Genomic DNA, 17822 nt, shown 5'->3' on the forward strand with positions numbered 1-17822 from the left:
ACTATAGTACTATGGATATAGCACATAATTATAGTAAGGATAATATACAGTAGCAGGGTTATATAGCAACTAATATACAGTTTAATTCTGGCTGTTCTCACCTAAAATTAAATCCCCTTGAGGCACACATCGGACTTCCCCATCTTTTCGCATCACCCACCAAGTGCACCCAGGCCCTTGAGCAAAAGCAATCCCACGAATGGGTTTACCTTTGCCTGAGGCAGGAGTAACCCAGACTGTCTTCCCTAACATATTTTTTATGTGCACTACAGGGACTTTATCCCCTTCTACAGTATGTAAAAATTCCGACTGGGCAGGGCCACCCCGATTGGCAGATCCTCTGGTGTTGACTAACCAGGTGGCTTTTGCTAAATGTGTATCCCAATGTTTGAAAGTTCCACCCCCCATTGCTCTCAATGTAGTCTTTAACAGTCCATTGTATCGCTCAATTTTCCCAGAGGCTGGTGCATGATAGGGGATATGATACACCCACTCAATGCCATGCTCTTTGGCCCAGGTGTCTATGAGGTTGTTTCGGAAATGAGTCCCGTTGTCTGACTCAATTCGTTCTGGGGTGCCATGTCGCCACAAGACTTGCTTTTCTAGGCCCAGGATAGTGTTCCGGGCGGTGGCATGGGGCACAGAATATGTTTCCAGCCATCCAGTGGTTGCTTCCACCATCGTGAGCACATAGCGCTTGCCTTGGCGAGTTTGTGGGAGTGTGATATAGTCAATCTGCCAGGCTTCTCCATATTTATATTTCAGCCATCGCCCTCCATACCACAGGGGCTTTAACCGCTTGGCTTGCTTAATTGCAGCACATGTTTCACATTCATGGATAACCTGTGCAATAGTGTCCATGGTCAAGTCCACCCCTCGGTCACGAGCCCATCTATATGTTGCATCTCTTCCCTGATGGCCTGAAGCATCATGGGCCCACCGAGCCATAAATAGCTCACCCTTATGTTGCCAGTCCAGGTCCACCTGAGCCACTTCAATCTTGGCAGCCTGATCCACCTGTTGGTTGTTTTGATGTTCTTCAGTGGCCCGACTCTTGGGTATGTGAGCATCTACGTGACGTACTTTTACAACCAGATTCTCTAGCCGGGATGCAATATCTTGCCACAGTGCGGCAGCCCAGATGGGTTTACCTCTGCGCTGCCAGTTGCTCTGCTTCCATTGCTGTAGCCAGCCCCACAGGGCATTTGCCACCATCCATGAGTCAGTATAGAGATAGAGCACTGGCCACTTTTCTCTTTCAGCAATATCTAATGCTAGCTGGATGGCTTTCACCTCTGCAAACTGACTCGATTCACCTTCTCCTTCAGCAGTTTCTGCAACTTGTCGTGTAGGACTCCATACGGCAGCTTTCCACCTCCGATGCTTTCCCACGATGCGACAGGATCCGTCAGTGAACAGGGCATATTGCCTCTCATTTTCTGGCAGTTTATTATACAGCGGGGCCTCTTCAGCACGTGCCACCTCCTCCTCTGGCGACATTCCAAAATCTTTGCCTTCTGGCCAGTCCGTGATCACTTCCAAAATTCCTGGGCGACTGGGGTTTCCTATGCGAGCCCGTTGTGTGATCAGTGCAATCCACTTACTCCACGTGGCATCAGTCGCGTGATGTGTAGAGGAGACCCTCCCTTTGAACATCCAGCCCAGCACTGGCAGTCGGGGTGCTAAGAGGAGCTGTGTTTCAGTACCAACAACTTCTGAGGCAGCTTGAACTCCTTCATATGCTGCCAATATCTCCTTTTCAGTTGGAGTATAGCGAGCCTCGGATCCTCTGTATCCCCGACTCCAAAACCCCAGGGGTCGGCCTCGGGTCTCCCCAGGTGCTTTCTGCCAGAGGCTCCAGGTAGGGCCATTCTCCCCAGCTGCAGTATAGAGCACATTTTTAACATCTTGTCCTGTCCGGACTGGTCCAAGGGCTACTGCGTGAACAATCTCCCTCTTAATTTGTTCAAAGGCTTGTTGTTGCTCAGGGCCCCATTGAAAATCATTCTTCTTTCGGGTCACTTGATAGAGAGGGCTTACAATCAGACTGTAATTTGGAATATGCATTCTCCAAAACCCCACGACACCTAAGAAGGCCTGTGTTTCCTTTTTATTAGTTGGTGGAGACATAGCTGCTATTTTGTTAATCACATCCATTGGGATCTGACGACGCCCATCTTGCCATTTTATTCCTAAAAACTGGATCTCCCGTGCAGGTCCCTTGACCTTACCTTCTTTTATGGCAAAACCGGCTTTCAGAAGGATTTGGATTATTTTCTTCCCTTTCTCAAAGACTTCTTCTGCCGTGTTGCCCCATACAATGATGTCATCAATGTATTGCAGGTGTTCCGGAGCTTCACCTTTTTCCAGTGCAGTCTGGATTAGTCCATGGCAAATGGTGGGGCTGTGTTTCCACCCCTGGGGCAGTCGATTCCAAGTGTACTGGACACCCCTCCAAGTAAAGGCAAATTGTGGACGACACTCTGCTGCCAGAGGGATTGAGAAAAACGCATTAGCAATGTCAATTGTAGCATACCACTTGGCTGCCTTTGACTCTAGTTCGTATTGAAGTTCTAGCATATCTGGAACGGCAGCACTCAGCGGTGGCGTAACTTCATTCAGGCCGCGATAGTCAACTGTTAGTCTCCACTCCCCATTAGACTTTCGCACGGGCCATATGGGACTATTAAAAGGTGAGCGAGTTTTGCTGATCACTCCTTGGCTCTCCAGTTGGCGAATCAACTTGTGGATGGGAATCAGAGAGTCTCGGTTGGTGCGATATTGCCGCCGGTGCACCGTCGTGGTAGCAATTGGTACTTGTTGTTCTTCAACCCTCAGCAACCCCACAATCGAAGGGTCTTGAGAGAGACCAGGCAGGGTAGACAGCTGTTCCGTGCCCTCCGTCTCCAAGGCAGCTATACCAAAAGCCCATCGATACCCCTTTGGGTCCTTAAAATACCCTCTCCTGAGATAGTCTATGCCAAGGATGCACGGAGCCTCTGGACCAGTCACAATGGGGTGTTTCTGCCATTCATTCCCAGTTAGGCTTACTTCAGCTTCCAATACAGTTAACTCTTGGGATCCCCCTGTCACACCAGAAATAGAAATGGGTTCTGCCCCTTCATAACTTGATGGCATTAAAGTACACTGTGCGCCGGTGTCTACTAGAGCCTTATACTCCTGTGGGTCTAACGTGCCAGGCCATCGAATCCACACAGTCCAATAGACCCGGTTATCCCTTTCCTCCACCTGGCTGGAGGCAGGGCCCCTCTAATTCTGGTCAGAGTATCCAGTATTCACTTCTCGTAAAATTGGCTCAGAAGTCCCTTCAAGAGGATCAGAAATAAGATCAGCCCTTCTACTCTGTTTGGAAACCGGAGCGGCATTTTTCCTGGTAGAATCCCCTTTTGTGGTGTTTTTTCCTCGCAGCTCACGTACCCGTGCATTTAGGACCGAGGTAGGTTTTCCATCCCATTTCCTCATGTCCTCTCCATGATCACATAAGTAAAACCACAGGGCACCTCGCGGTGTGTACCTTCTATATTCTTTCTCTTGGGCAGAGGAGCGCTCACTCCTAATAGCTGAGACATTGGTCCTTACAGGTGGGCAACAGGACATCTCCTCTTTGAATTGCTGGAAATCCTCGGACAGCTTCTCCACAGCCGAAATGCAGGCTTGTAGGGAGGAGGAGAGATTCTCTTCGTATTGACGGAGTTGGCGAGCCACTTCATCCACTGTCGGTGCCTCTTCGTCTTTCCAGGTCATTATTGCCAGTGAGTTGGCATAGGACGATGGTGCGCTCCGTACAAACTTCCGCCACATGGGTCGTGTGCATTGGACTTCGTCTGGATCTTTGGGTAATTGTGGGTTGTCCGGATCATGATGAATTGTCTCTAGCACAGCTAATTCCCTCAGATATTGGATACCTTTTTCCATGGTTGTCCACTTGCTTGATTGACATATAACATCTTCCTTAAAGGGGTACCTTTCCTTCACACTTGACAGGAGTCGCCTCCAGAGGCTGATGGCTTGTGTCCCTTTTCCAATTGCCTTGTCAATGCCACCTTCCCTGGCAAGCGATCCCAGCTGCTTGGCTTCCCTACCTTCTAATTCCAAGCTATTAGCCCCATTGTCCCAGCATCGGAGGAGCCAGGTGATAATATGCTCACCTATACGGCGGCCAAAATCTTTTCGCATATCCCGCAGCTCACTCAAGGATAGGGACCGGGTTATTACCTCTGGTTCTGCCTCTTCCTCCTGTTCCCGTGATGACCCTGGTTCGCCTTCATCCTTCGCTAAGCGAACTGATTTTTTTGTATATTTCTTTTTCTGTACGGGGGCAACTGATACTGGTGCAGGTTGGTCCACTGGTTCAGTTGCAGTACCGCTCGCCGGGTCTTGGATAACCGCAGTGTCTGTTGCCAAGGTTTGGGTAGCTGCTGTGCTCGTTGCTGGGGCTGGAGGGACCTCAGTGCCCGTTGCCGAGGTTTGGGTAGCTGCCGTGCTCATTGCCGAGGCTGGAGGGGCTGCAGTGCCTGTCGCTGAGGTTTGGATAGCCACAGTGCTCATCGTTTTGTTGTTAGGTCCAGAGACCTTCTCTTCCCCTTGAGGGTACTGAGTGGTGTCGAACAGGGCTCGATAGGCATGGGCCAGGCCCCAGCACGTTGCAGTAATTTGTATCTCTCTGGAGCTGCCGGGGTGACAGCATACCTTTTCCAAATATTTTACTAGTTCTTCTGGATTCTGCACTTGTTCAGGGGTGAATTTCCAAAACACTGGAGGTGCCCACTTTTCTAGGTACTTGCCCATACTACCCCACACACCCTGCCACTCATAATTATCCAGCCTTGGGGCAGATCTCTGGGTGATTTTCTTAAATAGTTGTTTAACCTTAAATGAGAGCTGAACCACATTCAGAAGCATGCTAATTCCTAGCAGTAGGGCTAGGACCATGCTGGTCCCAACATCCCAAGAGTATTCAAATTTTTCAAAATTCTCAAACACCATTGTAACTGGACTGAAGGAGAAAGGAGAGGGGAAGAAAGGTATCCCACCCATAGACTGGTTTTCCAAGGAGGAAAGGTAAATGGTATAATTATTAATAGTTTCCCACAGATGGCTTCCACAGTATAAAGGTGACAATGCTGGGTGCAAGTACCGGATTAATCCCACAGCCGACGACTTTATCATACCATAAACCAGTGTTATACAATACATCAAAGCGAAAACCTTAATCCACCTCCCACGGATGATAAGCAGCAGAAGAGGGACTACATACAGCAAGCGAGGTGATACATAACAGAACTTTAAAAACCAGAGCAACAACTCTAAGAACACATAAATCAACATAATGACCAGCAACTATTAGACCGATATAATGAATGCTTATAACAAATTTGTTTTAACAAGCTCTGGTCAGGTTTGTCGTTATCTCAACCCTTCGTGCCCCACGTTGGGCGCCAAAAAGGACTGTCGTGGTTTAACCCCAGCCAGCAACTAAACACCACGCAGCCGCTCACTCACTCCCCCCCACCCAGTGGGATGGGGGAGAAAATCGGGAGAAGAAGCAAAACCCGTGGGTTGAGATAAGAACGGTTTAATAGAACAGAAAAGAAGAAACTAATAATGATAATGATAACACTAATAAAATGACAACAGCAATAATGAAAGGATTGGAATGTACAAATGATACGCAGTGCAATTGCTCACCACCCGCCGACCGACACCCAGCCAGTCCCCCGAGCGGCCAATCCCTGCCCCCCACTTCCCCGTTTCTGTACTGGATGGGACGTCACATGGTATGGAATACACCGTTGGCCAGTTTGGGTCAGGTGCCCTGGCTGTGTCCTGTGCCAACTTCTTGTGCCCCTCCAGCTTTCTCACTGGCTGGGCATGAGAAGCTGAAAAATCCTTGACATTAGTCTAAACACTACTGAGCAACAACTGAAAACATCAGTGTTATCAACATTCTTCGCATACTGAACTCAAAACATAGCACTGTACCAGCTACTAGGAAGACAGTTAACTCTATCCCAGCTGAAACCAGGACACTTGGCCTATCTGTCTGTCCTTCTGCCATTTCCATTCTTGGTAAATGTGGGATAAAAGACATGGTCCAATCTAGAAGTACTCTTGACTCCACTTGTCTTTTGTAGAAAGACAGCAAAAGAAACAGGAAGTTATTGGAGATTAACTCTTCATTTAGGAAGGCATAAGCAGCCACTGTTCTATTCCCTTTCTGTTTTGTTGGGTCGCTTTTGGGGCAGAAATTCCCAGGGTAGTGTTCCTGCATACCGTGGGCTACACTTGAACAGGGAGTCCCAGGGTTACACCCACAATGACAAGAAACAGGACAGCTCATCCTGAGGAAACAAACAAACAAACAAATCCATTGCCTTCCTTCAAGCTGGGCAAGGTCACCCTTGAGTAGGTCATGTCAGAATATGCAAAAGGCATGGCTGTCCTCTGTAGTCCTTATCTGTGGGAATCTTCCTCCTGGGAGGCATGCCTCTAGCCTTCCTGCCCTTTCTGCCTGCCTAAATCTGTTGCTTGAGATCCAGGATCTTGGATCTGTTCCTATCCCTTCTGTAGTCTTCTGTTATTGACTGCTGACAAGGTACTAAAGAAGACCCACAAAGGAGATGCGTTCTTACGGAGGGTCACCTCGTGGCTGGGACATCAAGTGGATTGTGTTGGACCAAGTCCTCATTTCCTAGTACTGTCCAAAGGGAACATGACAGCTGTCCTGACTCTGTGGAGCAGATCATGCTTCTGCCTGTAGCAGGAGGAGTGGGGAGTGCAGGGGAGGCCATTAGGGTCAGAAACATGGGGTGCTCTCATTTCTACTCAGCCGATAGCTCTGCTGGAGTGGCAGATGGTGACTATCAAGTCTGGGATCCAAGCCTGATAGCAATCAAGGCTTTGAAAAAACCTAAACTACCTGGCTCAGAGACCAGAGGCGGGATGGATCCTCTGGTGACATCCCGAGGCTGCTGGTGTTCCTGTTGGTCCAGGCAGAGCTAGCAAGTCCTGGAGGGGAGAAGGAGAGAGTGTGCACATTTCAAGCTGTTGGTGTGACTCTTCAGCCCTGCTTCTAAGTAATCCAGACATTGAACCTTATCCCAGCACAGCGCTAGCCACTGCAGCTTAAGTTAACAGCCAGTTATGTGCAGGACAGCCACAATTTTAAAGCCCCTTTTGTTGAGCTTAACAAGGGTTATGTGACAGGCTTTGGGAACTGGTGCCCAAAGGCATGGAAGGTTGAGTTAACTAAAATTAATAAGGTGGCTTGGGGGCAAGCATAGGGTATGCAAGATGACAGTTTTAATCTTTGCCCTGCCATAGGCTTCCTGGCTGACTGTAGGCAGATAGCTGCAGTTCTTCCTGCTTGTCTTTTCTTTATGGAAAATAGGAACAATAGGTGTTGACTACCTTGCATGAGCACCGAGGTGGTTTCACCTCATGCAGATAGGAAAGTAATAACAGCCCAAGGCAGGCATCCAGAGGCAGGGGGTTAATGAGCTCAGAGCAGGGTGCCTGACGTATAAACCCCATTTGGAAGAGAATAAGCAAGAAGTATTCAAAATACCACTTTTCCCCAAGTAACAATTATTTCATTTCAGTATAGTTCTTGCTGAGACCCAGTCAGTCATGTCATGGTGGCACACCATTTCTGCAACCCAACAGGTATCGCTGCTGTAAGTGCAGAAGATTTCCTCAAGTAAACTGTTTGAGTGCTGTATCTCCAACATAAAGCAGTAAACACGGCGGGGAAAAAAAAAATAGCATCTTGCTCAGGGCCCTCCCAGGGTGAGTTTATGCTCAGTATGGGGGATATCTGAGCTAGCTGTATGTGAATTAGCTCATGTGTTGTTGTCATCTTGCTATGGCAGAAGGATGTTCCTGTAACCTGAATTCTCAGTAGGGTAAATTAGTACTCACCGAATTTGGTGCAGATGAGGCCAGAGTAGCTTGGTACTTAAGTGAGCTTGTTTGAAAGCTAATCCAGGACCTCTACAGTAGCTACCCTGCAGTTTGGCTCTGTAGATATGCAGCTCTTGACCTGAGTTATTGTCAGTGGACAGAAGGCGGCACTTCTGAAGTGTGAGTCATTGGAGGTGTTCATCTCGGGATGAGAAAAATTATGATAGCAAAGTATCTGTTTCTCTGTGGTGGATGTAGTAGACCGTGTGTATCTAAATTTGGGTGTTAACTGCTTTGTGGGCCTGGGCTAAATTTCAGGAATGGAAGTGGAAGGTTCCATGTCCTGAGAGCCAACCAGTAATGTGATTACAGGCTTCCTCCTGTAATGTTTCAGAAATACTAGGAAACTACTGCTTCTTAAAACAGTCTCTTTCCTTTTTCCCCTTTGTGTACAGTGAAATACAGTTCAGCTCCTCTAGTACTACCACTTCAGAGAGCCAAGAACCCTCTTCCGGGGATCAAGCAGCGAGTGCGCTTCAGCAGCAGCTCCTACTGATGGTGGCGCGAAGGACCCTTTCAGAAAGCCCACGGGTACATTGTAATATCTCAGTTTCTAGCACTTTGATAAATTGCTTTATAAACAAATACTGCAGGCTTGTTCCGTAGACAGTTTTGTTGATTTTCTATACTACTTTGCCTGTTATTGTTCATGTGGGAGAAGATGTATTTTATGTTGATGGATGCAATTCAGCTGCTTTCTACTGATGCTGAGTAGTGTTCTAAGGGAGTACTTAAAGACACCATCACCTAAGAAGTTGATCTTCTCTCTTTGGTCTTATTTCATTTGAAAGAAAGAGGACACAGCTGTTAGGATTTTAGACACACCACCAGATTTTAATAGGATGAAGTGTTTATTCCAGATTCATTACTATCCTAAAACCTCATGTCTGTTTTCACTTTTCTGAACCAGGCAACCAGACTTCTGGATGTCTGTTGTGGAATGTCAAAGCCACCTTCTTAATGTAGCTGGTAAAAGAAAAAGGCCCTCAGAGTTCAGTTTGTATGGTAGTATGTGGACATACTTGAACTTTACAGTGTTGGGGGTCTGTGACCAATGGCTTAAGGGCTGTAATCTGTTTTTACAGTTCCTTTTATAATAACTTTAACCTTCTCTTTTCTTCCATGGCAAATTCTAGTTTGATATTTATGAATAACCTTAGAATGCCAGTTAATTATCTTTCATCTTAGATTTTGCACAGGAACTTAAAGCTAGAAGCAACTTGTATAAAGGAACTCTTTTAAATTAAAAATCAGGAAATGGTCCTGAATTGTGTATTTCAGATTTGGACAGAGACTTCCATCTAAAGGCTCAGATGTTTTCCAGAGATTTATAATCTTGTAAACTGCCTGTAAATTAGAGAACAATTATCATGTCTTTTTGGTTTGTTTTTTTTTTTACCTCTTTTGGGAAAACTGCACCATTAGGAAGTAAGACATATTGCTCAAGATCACATAGCAAGTTTGTAACAGGGCCAGGCAGTAATTTCAGAACTTCCTGGATTCTGAATTTTTTTTTATTAAACATGAAATTCTGAGCCTATGTAAGTCAGGAAAAGTTTTGTCATTGATTTCAATGAAGCTAGGGTTTCAGGCTGCCTCTGACACCATACAAATTTATGAAGTGAATTTTTATAAGCCCTTTTTTGATAGGAGGCACAATTAGACTTAGTGACTTGCTCAGGGCTAGTCATAGAGTTTCCCAAATGCAGCTCCAAAATCTGATTCCAGCCCAAGTACTGCGAGCCTCATGTAATGGACTTCATCCAAACGTTACAGTTCCTTGGGAGCCAAAATGTTCGCTTATGCACTCAGTTAAATATGTGTTAAGCTGTTCTGAGGACAGAACAATCAGATCCTCAGGTGTTTTTAATGGACTCTTTGCCACCATTTTGATTTTTTTATTCAGTTATAGTGAGCAATCTAGATTAGATGAGTGAAGTTAATGATCGCAGTTGATTGAGTTTCACATTACTTTCTGTTGGGAAATAGGACACAAGAGAAGCAAAACTGTGCCAGTATTAGCAACTGTAATATTTTAAAATACAGTTTTTCTTTAAAAATACCCCAACTCCATAATTAAGAGACTTTTTAAAGTGGTAATAGAAATATTAGAATTTGGAGTTCCTAAACTACTTTTAGATTTTAAAATCAGTGTAGTGAAAAGATTGCAATCAGTCTCACAGCTTTTAAGTTACTTGGAATTGTTAATAAATTAAAGAATGCTGAACAGCCCAGCACCCGCTTGCATGTCTGAATGCTCGGAAACATGACTGAGTTACTGTCCTGTGCTGATAGCGGCTGAGCTACCCAGGACTGCGTGGTTGTATGCTTTTCATCAACTGGAGGCATGAGATGAAATGCATAAACTTGAATTTCTTTCTCCGAAGCTTAAGCCAGCCTGTTTTACCTCATGTTTGCTAGCAGACTGAGGATATCAGTGAGTTGGTTCCCAGCTTACATGCAGCAATACATTAAGTCCTATGTAAATTATGTGTAAAATTCCTTTTCCTGGAAAGTGAAGATCAGAAATTATTCCAATAATCTGAGAGAGAATTTAACAATTCCTTTGTGCAGGTGGACAGGTTGTTTAAAAACCTGTGTTTTGCTAACAGTTGCAATTCAAGATGATGATCAATTACTTCACACAGAAATCCCCTTCTCTGACTGGGAAAGTTAATATAACACAAATGATTCTAATGTAAGCGTTGCCTAGAGTTCCGTAATAGGTATATTTGTTATCTAATGTTGATTAATTATCTTTAACAAGGCGGGGGCTAGAAGGAGCTAGAAAGCCGCTAGACTTTATAGTGATTAGAAATCTCAAATTCTTCTTGGAAAGAAAAATAAGGGGGTTTTTTTTGGTTTTTTTTTTTTTCCCTCCCACCCCCCATGAAATCAATTATTGGTGTATCTTGGAAAGAAACCACTACTTTGCAGAGGTTTTTTTGTTCTGTTGTGTAGCTTTGCAGGCTTGGCTGATGGTCTGTAGATAAGCCTCCCTCCCCACAAGTGTTGGTGAAGGAGTGCAGGTGTAGAGTTGGAGGATATCTGAAATGCTGTAGTTCAAACAGACAAGAAGAAAAGGCCTTAGAATCTGACAAAAGCAGTATTCAAAGGGGTGGATTTATAATTGTGATGGTAAGATTAGAGGCTCTTAAACTAGTGATGTTTATGCTGTTTGTGCTTGTTTGCAATTTTTTTTTTTCCTCCTCTTGCTGTTCTTGAGGATGCACCCCTGATGTGGTATTAGAAGCATCTCAGGAAAGATAAACAAAGCTGTGTTCTGGAAGGAGAGTTGAGAAGTCATGCCTCTAGGCCTTAAAGCCTACTTGATTTTTTTCTTTTAAGAAAAAAAAGGATTTGTTCTATCATGTGGGGTTCTGTGTCATGCTGCAATTAGCCTGACGCATGGAAAAATCTTCAAAAAGAAACTTTAGACAAGCAGTGGATCGGGACCAAAAAATAATTATTTTTTAAATGAATATTTAATGTTTATGTTTAAAGCATATTATCACTGTTGAGCTCCACAATTGATATAGCTTCTGTCCATCTGCAATAATTAATCTGGTGCAATATTTTTGTTTCTAATTTAAAACGAAGAAAATAAATATGCTCCCACTATCCCTTTTAGAAAAAAAAATATCTGAAACTTCATGTAAACTTGGCCTTTTAAACACCTGTTTTGCTGGCAGCCATATGTCAATGTGAAAGAGTTTTGTGTATTTCTGGTTTGTTTGTTTTTAAAGCAACCCAGCCAGGACCCTGAGGATTCTTCATGTTCTTCAGCACAACGGAAACTGAACAGGCAATTTTACAGATTTATTATATTCCCTGGCAAATGGATTAAAGTCTGGTATGATCGTCTGACCTTGTTGGCATTGTTGGACAGGTAAGCTTTTTTTTTAATGCAACTCTATGTAGTGTTACAGTGGGTGGCTCCACATGTCCATAGAGCAATGCAGACCACTAGAGAAGGGAAAAGCGAGCGTTGTATTAGTGTCTTATATTCAGGTTGAGTAGATAAATGCTTGTTTGCTTTAAGCTGAAGAAAATGTATTTCTTCAGAGTTGGTTTTGGTGGTTCTTGCTACCCTTCGTCTTCCAGCAGAGACTTTGATTCATGTGAGAACCAGGCCTGTAGACTAGTCTTTAATTTGACTCTCAGCTGTTTCTGATGAGACAATCAGGTTTTGGTGCAAAAATACAGAAGTGGAAGGGTCCCAGGGTATTGTAAACCAAGTACTTCAATCTTAAAAAAAAAAAAAAAAAAAAAAAAAAAAAAAGTGATATTCAGGAGATCTTTCAGCTGCTCCCTCTGTTTCAGTTCAGGTTTATTTGTTTAGAAAAAATTTCTTGTCTTGGCATCTCTCCTTTTTCTAGTCCCTCAGTTGCATTTGGCATTGACCCTTCACGCAGTACTCTTTGCTATTAGACCTCACATGGTAATCTGCCGGACTATTAGGACCTTCAAACATGTTAGCCTCCATACCTAATGGCTGCTGGCTCTCCTATCTCTGCTTTTGGGTGGGTGCTATGCCATATATGTTAATATGGGCTCCACAGCAGAAATTTCAGATGACAGTCTTACATGCTGCAGAAATCAGGCTATATAGTCAGGGAGCTTGGGTCCAGAGCAGATACTTACTTGATTGTAGTGTCTTATCTCTGTGTTTCAATTGCATGGAAAGCGTCTGCTGATAAACTCTTTTGTTATAGCCTGAATATTAACATTGTTTTTTATCTCAGCTTCCATGTTCTAATAGAACAGATAAAACGAATAAAACATTGGATGACAAATTTGGTCTTTCATCTAATTCTTTGTTGTCAGACGTATGTTTTTCATTAAATGAATGCCTTATTTCCTCATTTAAAAGTGTTTGGGTGTTGGGGATTTTTGTGGGTCTTTTGTTTTTGTTTTTATTTTTTTTTTTTAAGTAAACATACACTTGCCTACATCCAAATCAGCTTCACTGTGGAATTCTGTTTGGGAATTGAGATTGGAGGGTGCTGGACTTCATTGCCTATGCCTTTTTTTCTATACATTTTAGCTATCCTAGTGGATAAGGTCTTTGGCACAGGGGTGAAATACATTGAACATGGAAATGTAGTTTCGAGAACGAAACCTCAGATCCTGTAAATTCTGATAGCTCCAACACTGACAGTTCATACTAGCTGCAAATAGACCTGCCTTGCTCTAGTGAATATATAAATATTTGTACTTCTCTTAACACTTTTATTCACATAGGACAGAAGATATAAAGGAGAATGTGTTTGCTGTCCTTCTAGTGGTTCTCGTTTCACTTCTTGGATTCCTGACTCTGAATCAAGGCTTCTGTAAAGACATTTGGGTTCTGTTGTTCTGTCTCGTGATGGCCAGCTGCCAGTATTCTCTCCTAAAGGTAGGATACAAGTTCATACCCAATTGCTGAATTCTCTTTTAACTTCTTTGAAGGCAAAATCCTATAAGCAAACTTTTTTCTTCTGTTTTGTTTTTAGAGCGTTCAGCCTGATCCTGCTTCACCAATACATGTAAGTCTCGGCCAGTAGAACAAGTCTTTCTCCTTTATTATCCCATGTGTACTGTGAAACAGTTGGCTGTTCAGTGAAACCGGTATAAGTAGTTTGCTGTTCTAGGCGATCTATGAAAATGAGCAAGATGATGTCTGTAGTTTTGAGACTTTGTACTACGTTTAATTAATTTTAAGCTATTTCAATTTATCACTGCTATTAGCAAAATGCTTTTTCTTTAAGCTAAAATGTGCAGTAAAAACAAATGCATCTGGACCTGGACTAGTTTGCTGAAATTCAATCCTGTGGCATCAGACAAGCTTTTTTCTTTGCTTTCCTCTAGAAGCAGTGGCTGAAAACAGCAGAAGTTCCAGATTAGCAGCTCAGTCGTTGGTCAGTTGGGTCTTTAAATATTTTATTTTTTTTTTTAAATCTGTTATTGCAGATGTATTTCTCAATAGTATTATTAACTTGTCAAATAGCACAGATGCTTTCCCTTTGTTATAATATGGTCACAGTTTCTGTGCTTGTGTCCTGAAGAAATGGCCAAATATGTGGGTGAATGCAGGCTGTAAGGGTCTTTGCTGGTTGCTATTTGTCTGTTGAGTATATCTGGGAAATTGAACTCTGGTGGTGACAACCACCTTGCAAAGGACCAGTTCCTTACCCAAGTCTGTCCTCATAATAGGACTGGTTTAGGAGCATCATCCTACAACTGCAACCTGACCCCTCCACCTGTCACAGTGTCATAGCGTTTTTGATTTGCGGATCTTGGAAGACATTTCAGTGGTCACAAGGTCCCTTGCTTGCTTTTACACCAGCTGCTTAGTTGCTCACATTTCTTATTTAGCTCTTTGAATGTTTTTGAGGACCCCCTCTCTTCCATCAGGGTTCAAAACCAGCACGTTGAAAACTGCAGGTCTGCTGGATCATTACCCTTTGGCAGGGAGCAATTATTTTTGTTAATTTAGAGGCTAGAAATGCAGGCTGAACTTGAAATTGAGGTTATTTAGAAGTGTATGCTACACATTTCACTGACATGGATTTCAGAAGATTCTTAGTTTCTTTTCCATGCCAGTTATTATGGGCAAACTTACGGTATTGTTGGTTGTAATGCATTCACAGGAAATAGCTGTCTGCATAAAAGTAGGGAAGGTTAATAAACAGCAGCTTACACATTGAAGGGTAATATTTTCAGTACATTAAAGAAATATTCCTACCTCCGTGAAAAGTTGGGAGTTTGGGGGACTGAAATAATGTTATTTTTCAGTTCAGCTAGCATGTGTATAGACATAATAATGTGAACTGTAATCAAATAGTTTGTACTTATTCAGACATCAGTAATGTGTACATTTGTTTGAAGTGGGTGGCAAACAGTTTAATCAAAACTTCGTTATAAACCTATCTAGCCCATATTTTTTTATAGTATTAAAGACAAAGTAGCTAATGAAGTTTAAACAGAACATTTTCTGTGTAGAATCCGGGTTTGCATTTCAGACTGCCACAATACTGTTACAAGTATTATTCACCATACTGTATTCTGAAAGTCATGCAGCAGTGTAGCAAAGTAACAATAGGTGTATTCCCATCTTACATATGCTTTCCTAAAACTTTATCAGGGATGTTTTCTTGCAAACCTTTTGGTGCACCATAGGAACTCCAATGGAAATAAAATTTAGAGAGTTTTTCCACAGAGGGTTTTAAAGGTGGGAGGTATTATAGATCAAGTTAGAATAGAAGATTAGCTGTTTCTACATTATATCTTTTTAACACAATAGATATTTGTAAAAGCTTGCTTAAGCTAGTAAGCACCACAAAAATAAGACAAGAAGGCGAGAAAAGATACTCCATCTACTGTTTCATAATTCATGTGACTACATTAAAATTAAAAGAGAGTAACATCTCTTGATGTTAATGTAAGGATGCAGAACAGCAGAGGGATTAAAGAATGATCAGTACCATGTCCATGAATGAAAATGCAGATGAGATTTTTTAATGTGAAACAAACCATTGCAAGCCACAGATTTGTACACAGAATTAATTTCTATTCTTGGATCCATGAGTAGCCGCTAATGCCTTATGTTATCCCTGCCTGCCAAGGAGGTTCCAAACTTCTTCCCTATCTCTCACATGCAGACTTTGTTACTGTTTGATGTGACTTTGTCATCTCTAGCCTATACCATTTTGAAAGACTCCGCTTTAAAATACCAACCAGTGAATTCAGAAAACACAGTGCCTAGGGATGCATAAGCTTTTGTTCTGAACTCCTTCCGAGCACCAGTGTATTCACTTCCTGGTGTTGAGGATGAGCTGGCTGATTAAACTGTATGAAGTCTGGTAGTCTGGTACAATTCTACTGGAGATAAGATTATTTTTTGCCCCCCATACCATGCTGTGACAGCTAAGGTCTCTGAGTTGAACACTGTGTATTGCTGTATACTGTCACTGTGGTAAGGGATGAGTTTCAGTATATAGAAGAACCTATCTAACTCAGCTAGTGTTTTTGAGTTTTGTATTTATTTATACTCATTGAATTGTGATAATAATTCTGGTTTGATTAGCTTTGGTGTTGAAGTTGGAAATTCCCAGGTTCTACAGCTCATGCTGGCTACTGACATTTATTGTAGCTGCAGGTTTAGTACTGTTGCCTGCTACAAGATGAAAGCCTAATTTTCCTGTCAGCCTGTGCTTTAGCCTTCCAGTTCTGGTCCATTGGGAGCTGGTGGCCTTTAGTTGCTGTTCACACAGGGGTATGTGGTTCTGGGATGGTGAAATTCAGGAACAGCCTCCTCCCTGGAGTGGTGGGAGAAGAAAATAAAGTCCATCCCAAGTGTGAGGTGTATCAGTTTATTAACAGCAGAATATAAGGGGGGTGCCAGTGTCTGCAGGGTGTTAAATTTGGAGATCCAAGAGATCCTTGTCATGTGCATTTCAAGGTTTTAGACAAGTGGCTTTGACTGCAGAGTTACTTTTGTTATTGGTTAGAGGCAGCAGCAGATTGGGCAATAAAGGCTGTGTCTGTGGTAAATGGCTATACAGAAGGACCGTGAGAGCTTGTCTGTAAGTCCCTCATAAGACACCTGTATAGCTCAGGCTCTAGCTCAGGTTTACAAAGGCATTTGAGCTTTGAAAGATTGCAGTCATGCTCTTAATAAGATTTACAGAATCACTTGCATAACTTCATTGTCTCAGTTCCATTACTTACTAAAGCAGATAGCTACTCAGTTGAGTAGCTACCATAGGCAGTTTCATAAATCCCATAAGGCACTTAAAAAGTATTTTTAATTTGTCCCTGTAAGCATTTCTGTAGAACTGAGCACACACGCTTTTCTTTATATAAAAAGCCTTCCGTCTTTTTCCTCTTGCATGTGTGCACCCACAAACAAAAAAATGGTTAGATCTTTCTGAAATTTCCCCATCAAAATGCTTTGCAGTCAAAAGTGCTATTTTATTAAATGGAAGTGTTTGTGAAATTATTCTAGCTTTGTTGAAAATCTTAATATTTTTATCAAAATACGAGATGCACCAGTGCTAGGATGTGAATATGTTTCTGAAACATATTCATGAGAAACATGGACCTGAAAAAGTCAGTGACATTTTTTGGCAGACTTAGGGAAAGGAAGAGTTTTCACTGAAATTTTTATCAGCAGAGAAAAAAAAGATTGTTCAACAAATCAGATGTAAAATATAAAAGGAATCCTGCTTCATTATTTAAATTCTTCTGAAGGAGAACGCAGAGTGGAGTAGTTTTACAAGATGAAATCAGTTTTGCATGTCATAATTTGATGAGTTTGTCGAGTAGAACACAATGAGCCCTTAATATCTAAAATACCTTGTTGATAAGTTGCACTGCCACATACCTATTTTGGTGAGGGGCTGCCTAGCTTGGCCTGTCAGTGGCAGGCACAATAGGGCTTCTGCCTTATTTTTTTGTTTCTAAAACCTGGAAAAGAGGAAATGTACTGTCCATCCCCTGGCTGTGGCTTTCAGAAGGTGATGCACCATCCCAGCGATCCTCTCTCTCCTAGAAGGTGTCGGCTGTTGGCCTCAAACCAATCCTGTCCTGAATAATCCCCCTCACACAAAGGATGTAAATGACAGTGAAATACAGCACTAACACTCAAAGCAGTTCCTCTTTCTTGTGTTGCCTGTTCCCCAGCTGTGGGGACCGGAGTATTTGTTGTGCTCTGGGAAGCTCATTCAGCTCGAGTGCATCCCAAGCAGTGTGACAGCTGTGCCGCCAGCGTCCTTCTGAGTGCATTGCTGCTCCATTGCTTTGCTCCTGTTAATCCAATAGTAGGCAAGATTTCCTTTTCAGGATTCTGTCTCATT

General features: G+C 42.9%; 1 protein-coding gene across 1 annotated transcript in view; it reads left to right on the forward strand.

The window, feature by feature from the left end:
• PCNX2 (pecanex 2) overlaps nucleotides 1-17822 on the forward strand; it is a 164927-nt gene that overhangs the window by 36129 nt on the left and 110976 nt on the right. The window contains exons 9-12 of the mRNA XM_052805317.1: nucleotides 8379-8514; nucleotides 11730-11872; nucleotides 13228-13381; nucleotides 13479-13511. Coding sequence (XP_052661277.1) covers nucleotides 8379-8514; nucleotides 11730-11872; nucleotides 13228-13381; nucleotides 13479-13511 — 466 coding nt within the window. The remainder of the gene's footprint in view (nucleotides 1-8378; nucleotides 8515-11729; nucleotides 11873-13227; nucleotides 13382-13478; nucleotides 13512-17822) is intronic.

The sequence above is a fragment of the Harpia harpyja genome, chromosome 13 (assembly GCF_026419915.1).
Source record: "Harpia harpyja isolate bHarHar1 chromosome 13, bHarHar1 primary haplotype, whole genome shotgun sequence".
NCBI lineage: Eukaryota > Metazoa > Chordata > Aves > Accipitriformes > Accipitridae > Harpia > Harpia harpyja.